Below are 7417 nucleotides of genomic sequence, written 5' to 3' on the forward strand. Positions count from 1 at the left end.
GTCACCGCTGAAGAGGCCATAATGAATGTCAGCCTAGGGGCCACGGCACCGGCCTGCTGCCCCCACACCCGCAGGGAGATGTGGGGAGAGGCAGTCGCAGCCTCCAGGGTGGCCTTGTCCCTCTGCAGGCCCCACCGTGCCCGACTGCCAACCCCCAGATGGCTGCTGGGGGCACCCCTCTCTCCACCCTGCCTGCACCCGGGCCCAAGCGCTCCCAACCGGCTTTTCCTGTTCCTGCTTTGTTGGTGAAAGCTCCCCAATTGTACCCGCATTATCTCAGCTGCTGGGCGAGCCTGGCAAGTGGAGGCTGGGGGCAGGGGCAGGGAGCGCCCACCCCTGTTCTCCTGGGAGGGCCCAGGACTTCCCTGCTGGCCCCCTCGCCCATCGGCTAGGGTCCTGAGCTGTCCGGCCCACTGACCACACTGGGCTGGGCTACAGTTCAAGGAATCAGTTAGGGCCACTCAGGGAGAAGAAAGTGGGGCTCAGCGGGGGCTCCTGGTCAGGTCTCAGGCAACTCAAGATGGAGCCGCTAGGACTCAGGCCTCCTCCCTCCTGTGGGTGCTCCTCTGTCAGATGCCCACCAGCCTGCAGGGCATCTGCCAGGGACATGTTGGAACCCCACAGACTGACTGAGGGACAGCTGGGGGTGGGGCTATAGATACCCCAGTGGGTCTTGTGGACATGTGGGGCGGGGGAGAAAGGGACCTCAGGGGAGCTCTCCGAGCGTGGCAGGGGCCTGGTTTGGAGGGACCAGCGACCTTTAGTCACAAGCATTTCCTGAGTCCCTGTGTGCCCAGCACAGGGCACAGCCCGCAGCCTCGGGAGTGGCTGGGCCGGTGCCCTTCGTAAGGGGAGGAGGGGCCAGCCCGCTTCCCTGACCCTGGCATTGGGGCCTTCAGAGGACCGCCCTGCTCCCGGGTGCCCCCGTGCAGAGGCGGCACGGCCCACGCTCCTGCTGTGGCACCCCAGGCCCCTCTGGAAGCCCCTAGGCCAGTGATGGCGAACCTATGACACGTGTGTCAGAGGTGACACACGAACTCATTTTTTTGGTTGATTTTTCTTTGTTAAATGGCATTTAAATATATAAAATAAATATCAAAAATATAAATCTTTGTTTTACTATGGTTGCAAATATCAAAAACTTTCTATATGTGACACGGCACCAGAGTTAAGTTAGGGTTTTTCAAAATGCTGACACGCCGAGCTCAAAAGGTTCGCCATCACTGCCCTCGGCCGTGCTGTGCCCCTGGCACTGGTGTTGCTGATGGCGCTCAGTAAACTGGCCGAGGAGAAAGGACGCAGGGACGTGCTGTGCACAGAGGCTCGGGCACAGAGAGCGGAAGGCACGCTCTAGAGGAGCTGGCTGCCCGGTCAGGGCTAAGCCAAGTTCAGGGCTGAGGAAGCGCAAACAGAAGCCACTCTGATGGGATAGAACAGCGGGGGCGAGGCCATGGGGGTATTTATTCAGTCCCACCGATCGCTCCCTCCTTCCTGCGAATCCCCACCCTCACTGCTTCCATGGTGACTTGTGAATAATTTTTTTATTGATTGGTCTCAGAGACAGGAAGAGGGAGAGAGGTTTGTTGTCCCACTTATTGACGCGTTCGCTGGTTGATTCTTGTATGTGCCCAGCCCAGGGGTGCCGCGTGCAGTCCCAGGGGTCGGGGCGACGCTCCAGCCAGTGGCGCTCCCCGGCCGGGCTGATCTGGGAATCCTCTGTAGAACGTGTTTACCGAGCACCAGTGTGCCGTGCGGGCCGGGCGCTGGGCACAGGACACAGATGTGAAAGACACAGACCTGCTCTGAGCAAGTCAGTCTGGCGGAGGCGTCAGGGTGTGAGCAACCGAGTCACGAGGCAGAAAAGAGCTGTAATGGATGTGGCTGGGTTCACAGCTGGAGGATCAGGGGGGCTTCCGAGAGGAAGTGGCCGAGTGGATTATCCAGGGGCAGGAGGGCGGGCCTTCTAGGAACTGCGTGAGTCGGAGGCAGGAAGTGTTGCATCTGCTCCTTGGGGCTGGGACTGAATTGCTCATACGATTCAAGTGCTGATAGTGGCCTCAGCACCTAGTGGCAGAATAAATGGGAGGAGGAAGGGAAACTCAGAAACCAGGCAAGTTCTGAAGGCCCCGCCTGCTTCTGCCTGCCCCGCTGGGTCGGGGTGGTGGGTGGGGGGTGGGGGGCACAGCGAGCCAGTGCACCCGGCACAGGACGTAGCTCTGCGGAGCCACCGGGGTCCTGTGTCCCCCAGGTCCTCATCCATCAGACCAGTTGGTTCTCTGGCAGCCCTGTGAGGTGGAGGCCATGGGTCATCCGCCCCATCTGCCAGAGGAGGGAACCCAGGCCCGGCAAGTGAAGCGGCCGGTGGCTCTCGGCTGGGCTGGGCTCAAAAGCAGCGTATTCAACCCTCATTGGAAATGGAAAATGAGCTCTGGCCGGTGTGGCTAAGTGGATAGAGCATTGGCCTGCAGGCTGAAGGGTCCAGGGTTCTATTCCAGTCAAAGGCATGTATGTTGGTTGCAGGCTCCTCCCTGTCCCTGTGTCTCTCTGTCTCTCCCCCTCCCTTCCACTCTCTCTAAAAATCAATGGAAAAATATCCTCGGCTGAGGATTAACCAAAAAACTAAAAAATGAGGGTGTGGACAGGTACTTGCTGCCATGGAGCAATATTGACAACATAGCACCAGCTATGGTGCTATGTCGGAAGGCAGCATAGGGAGCAACATGCAAAGCATGGTCTTGATTTTGTGAAAAAGAGTAAATAGATGGCTGGGCAGCTATAGAGAGGAAAGTGCAAGGGCGTTCCCACAAGATCACCAGGTATTTCTCAGTGGCGGGGTCGTGGGTTCTCACTTTCTTCTCAGTATTTTTCTTTTATTCCCTTTCTATATTTTTATTGATTTCAGAGAGGAAGGGAGAGGGAGAGAGAGATAGAAACATCAATGATGAGAGAGAATCATGGATTGGCTGCCTCCTACACGCCCCACTCTGCAGGAATCGAGCCCACAACCCAGGTGCATGCCCTTGACCAGAATGGAACCTGGGACCCCTCAGTCTGCAGGTCAACTCTCTATCCACTGAGCCACACCAGCCAGGCTCATCTCAGTATTTTTCAGTGTCACCCAGTGTTTCTATAACAAGCACGTATTCTGTGTGTCATCAGAATAAGGAGAATATGCCCAGCTGGCGTGGCTCAGCGGTTGAGCGTCAACCTATGAACCATAATTTGATTCCAGTCAGGGCACATGCCCATGAGGACTTGATCCCCAGTGTGGGTTGTGCAGGAGGCAGCCAATCAATGATTTTCTCTCATCATTGATGTTTCTCTCCCTCTCCTCCCTGAAACCAATAAAAATATATTTTAAAAAAAGAATAAGGGGAGTGTGACTGCTGGGAAAGAGAAGACAGTCGCAGGGAGCTGGGTGGAGGGTGTGCCTGCCCTGACCCCCCCCCCCCCTCACCCAGGTGCCCACGCCCAGATGGTGCAGGTGAACGACTCCATGTATGGGTTCATCGGCACCGACGTGGTGCTGCACTGCAACTTCGCTAACCCGCTGCCCAGCGTGAAGATCACCCAGGTCACCTGGCAGAAGGCGACCAACGGCTCCAAGCAGAACGTGGCCATCTACAACCCGGCCATGGGCGTCTCGGTGCTGGCCCCCTACCGCAACCGCGTGCAGTTCCTGCAGCCCTCCTTCACCGACGGCACCATCCGCCTCTCCCGCCTCGAGCTGGACGACGAGGGCGTCTACATCTGCGAGTTTGCCACCTTCCCTGCGGGCAACCGAGAGAGCCAGCTCAACCTGACCGTGATGGGTGAGCTGCCCACCCTCCCTCCCCGCGGGCGAGGGCCCGCACTGGGGTGTGGCCTCCGTGTGTTTCAGGGGCCCAGACACTCTCTTCTGTTGGCGAGCTCCCAGGGCTCCAGGCCTGGTACCTCCAGTCCCTCTGGCCTGGCTGCCCACAGTTCCTAGGGGTTGGGGGCAGGGCCTCGGCTCTGGATGGAGCTGAGGGTCAATATTCAGGCTGCAGCCCACTGCAGGGCCACTGGTGGGCGGCAGGAGGCGTGCAGGGCCTCAGATGCCATGGGAAAGAGGGCTGCAGGAGCCACTGCCTGGATCGCGGCCACCTCCCAGAGGCCTGGGCCTGCCCGAGGGGGTGCAGATGGTGGAGCAGAGGCCGGCCATGCAGAGTCCCGGGAGGGGTGCCAGGAGCACAGCGATAGGGACAGCACCCCACCCGGGCCCCTCTGACCGGGCATGAGACCCAGGCCCATGGCTCCCTCCACTTCCCGCAGCCAAACCCACCAACTGGATCGAGAGCAGCCAGGCAGCGCTCCGTGCGGAGAAGGGGCGGGATGAGAAGGTCCTGGTGGCCACCTGCACCTCGGCCAACGGGAAGCCGCCTGGCGTGCTGTCCTGGGAAACGCGGCTGAAGGGGGAGGCTGAGTACCAGGAGGTCCGGAACCCCAATGGCACGGTCACCGTTGTCAGCCGCTACCGCCTGGTGCCCGGCCGGGAGGCCCACCTGCAGCCCCTGGCCTGCGTCGTCAACTACCACCTGGACCGCTTCCGGGAAAGCATCACCGTCCACGTGCAGTGTGAGCGGGGGCAGGTGCGGCGGGCGGGCCTCTCGGGAGGGCACCGTCCCTTCCCGCCCCGCCTTCCCCAGGCCTCCCTTCTCCTGTCACCCTCCCGGCCCCCTCTCTCCCCTCCCACCTCTCCCCTTCTTTCTGCCCTCTCCCTCTCCTCTTCCTCCTCCTGTTCTCTTTCTGGGCTGATTCGTCCCCCTCCTCTCTTCCCCATCACCTCCCTTTGCTCACCCTTCCTCTCCTCCTCCTTGTTCCCCTTGTTGTTCTGTGATCCTCCCACCCCTCACGCTTCCCCTCTCTGGCTGGTTCCGTGCCACTGTCATGCCACCCCTTCACTGTCTGGGGTCCCCTGGCCTCACGTCCTGCTCCTCTGACCTCATTCTTTTGGCCACAGATGAGCCTGAGGTGACCATCGAAGGGTTTGATGGGAATTGGTACCTGCAGCGGATGGATGTGAAGCTCACCTGCAAAGCCGACGCTAACCCCCCGGCCACCGAGTACCACTGGACCACGTGAGTGCGAGGGCCGGCCCCTTGGGTGCCTGCTGGTCACAGAGGGCCCCACCCAACCTCGGGAGCTTGAGCCAGGGAGGAAATTCAGGTCTAGGCTCGGGTTTCTTGGTGAGAAGGGGAATGGACCATGAGAGGCCTGAGTGAGTGACAGCGTTGGTCAGCAGGACAGACCGGTCGGTCAGAGGCTCACCTTGTGACCTGCCCCCTTCTGCTCCTAATAATGCTGCCCTTTCCCGCGGGTGATTCAGTCTGAGTCGCTGCCACCCCAGCCCCCAGCATTTATTTCTGTCCAGGTGTCCCCAGGAAAGCTGGCTTTCTGGAGCCTTCCAGACCTTTCTCTATTCCTGTTCCTTCTCCAACACCCCCATATTCTCAGGGAAGAGGCCGCAGTCAGCCCAGAGCACCGGTGTTCAGAGGGCTCATTCCACGTCCCATTGTCCCTCTCCTGGCTTTGCGGGCCTCAGGCCTGGTCCTCAGAGGCTCTGTCCCCTCCAGTGGCCCAGGGCCGCAGCCAGCTCTCCTGGAGAAGGGCTGTGGGGACAGAGAGACGGGGTAGGGAGGCCGAGGAGGAGCCGACACGGTGGGCAGAGACGGCTGTCTAGATTACATCTACATCTTTTTCTTTTTTTAAACACATTTATTATTTTTAAAATATATTTTTATTGATTTCAAAGAGGAAGGGAGAGGGAAAGAGAGAAACATCAGTGATGAGAGGGAATCATGGATCGGCTGCCTCCTGCAGGCCCCTGACTGGGGATCGAGCCCACAACCTGGGCCTGTGCTCTGACCAGGAATCAAACCGGACCCTTCAGTCCGCAGACCGACGCTCTACCCACTGAGCAACACCAACCAGGGCTCCACGTTCTTTTGCAGGAGGGAGAGGGCACTGGGCACCTGCGTCGCCCTCTACCTCCTGGAACCGGAAGTGCTTCCGAAGGTGTGAGTGCGTGGGGCCTGCTCGCCACTTCCACCCGTGGGCCCCGCAGCTGTGGAGCCCACGGAGTAATCGCTCTGCGGCCTTGGCGATCAAGAGGAAGGAAGTTCCCTATGTTCCGGAAACTTCCAGGCCTGTGACATGACCAGCAAGAACAGAACCCTAAGCCTGGGTCACATCTCCTTACCCAAGTAGCTTGTTAAAATGCAGATAGCCAGCCCAGCCAGCATGGCTCAGGGGTTGAGCGTTGACCTATGAACCAGGAGGTCATGGTTCAATTCCTGATCAGGGCACATGCCCAGGTTGCAGGTTCCATCCCAGTGTGGGGTGTGCAAGAGGCAGCCAATCAATGATTCTCATCATTGATGTTTCTCTCTCTCCCTCTCCCTTTCTCTCTCAAATCAATAAAAAAAATTTTAAAAAAATACAGATCCCCAGGCCATGGCCCCAGGGGTCCTGCTTTAGTGGAGCTGGGGTGAGAGCCCAGACATCTGTATGGTTAACCAGGTCAACAACCAGGAACCACGAGTGTTAGAAAGAGCGCCGGGCAGGCGTCCAGAGAGCTGGCTGGAGCTCCAGTCCTGCCCCTTATTGGCTTTCCTTGGCCTTGAGCCTCAGGGCCCTCCACCTGTACAGTGGGGCTCCCATCCCCGGGAGCATTCCGGGGCAGTGACAGTCAGGAGTGAACGGCCGAGGCACAGAGCGCTGCCCCGTGCAGGAGACGGTGGTGGTTCTCCTTTGACTCCTTCCGAGCCAGACCCGCCCTGCTCACTGCTGGGCTGGCGCCAGGTGGTGGCAGGAGGGTCCTGACCGGCCGTGTCCCCACCCCGCAGGCTGAATGGCTCTCTGCCCAGGGGCGTGGAGGCCCAGAACAGAACCCTCTTCTTCAGGGGACCTATCGACTACAGCCTGACGGGGACCTACGTCTGCGAGGCCACCAACCCCATCGGCACCCGCTCGGGCCAGGTGGAGGTCAACATCACAGGTGGGAAGCCGCACCCTCTGGCCCCCCTGCCCCCCACTGCTCCCCCACTGCCGCGTCCCCCGCCTCCGGTTGCTTTGTCACAGGAAGCTTGTGCCTCCTCTTCCTGCGTCTCCCATTCTCCTGGGAACCCTGGCCTTTCTCTTTCCTCGTTTACGGCTGTGAGAGACAGTCGGGAGGCCCCCAAGCAGGAGGGGGTAAGTGCTGTTCACAGCAGAGCTGCTTGTGGTAGGGGTGTGAGCGTCCACCCTGGGCTCCGCCAGCAGCAGTCACTGTGGAGGCCAGCTTGAGGGAGGGGGGTTGCGATGGAGCTAATCTCCAAGCCTGCCTCTGGGGTCAGGGGAGGTCCGATGTGCTGGAGGAGTAGGCGGGCTGGGGGAGGGGAGTTTTTAGGAGTATGTT

At 59.7% G+C, this 7417-nt stretch overlaps 1 protein-coding gene across 1 annotated transcript in view; it reads left to right on the plus strand.

Annotated features, from left to right (window-relative positions):
• Window positions 1-3435: 3435 nt before the first annotated feature.
• Window positions 3436-7417, plus strand: part of NECTIN1 (nectin cell adhesion molecule 1) — a gene marked incomplete at its 3' end in the record, with an annotated part of 10245 nt that continues 6263 nt past the window's right edge. The window contains exons 1-4 of the mRNA XM_006108856.3: window positions 3436-3812; window positions 4294-4596; window positions 4982-5099; window positions 6867-7018. Coding sequence (XP_006108918.1) covers window positions 3476-3812; window positions 4294-4596; window positions 4982-5099; window positions 6867-7018 — 910 coding nt within the window. The remainder of the gene's footprint in view (window positions 3813-4293; window positions 4597-4981; window positions 5100-6866; window positions 7019-7417) is intronic.

The sequence above is a fragment of the Myotis lucifugus genome, unplaced genomic scaffold (genome assembly GCF_000147115.1).
Source record: "Myotis lucifugus unplaced genomic scaffold, Myoluc2.0 scaffold_3946, whole genome shotgun sequence".
NCBI classification, from domain to species: domain Eukaryota; kingdom Metazoa; phylum Chordata; class Mammalia; order Chiroptera; family Vespertilionidae; genus Myotis; species Myotis lucifugus.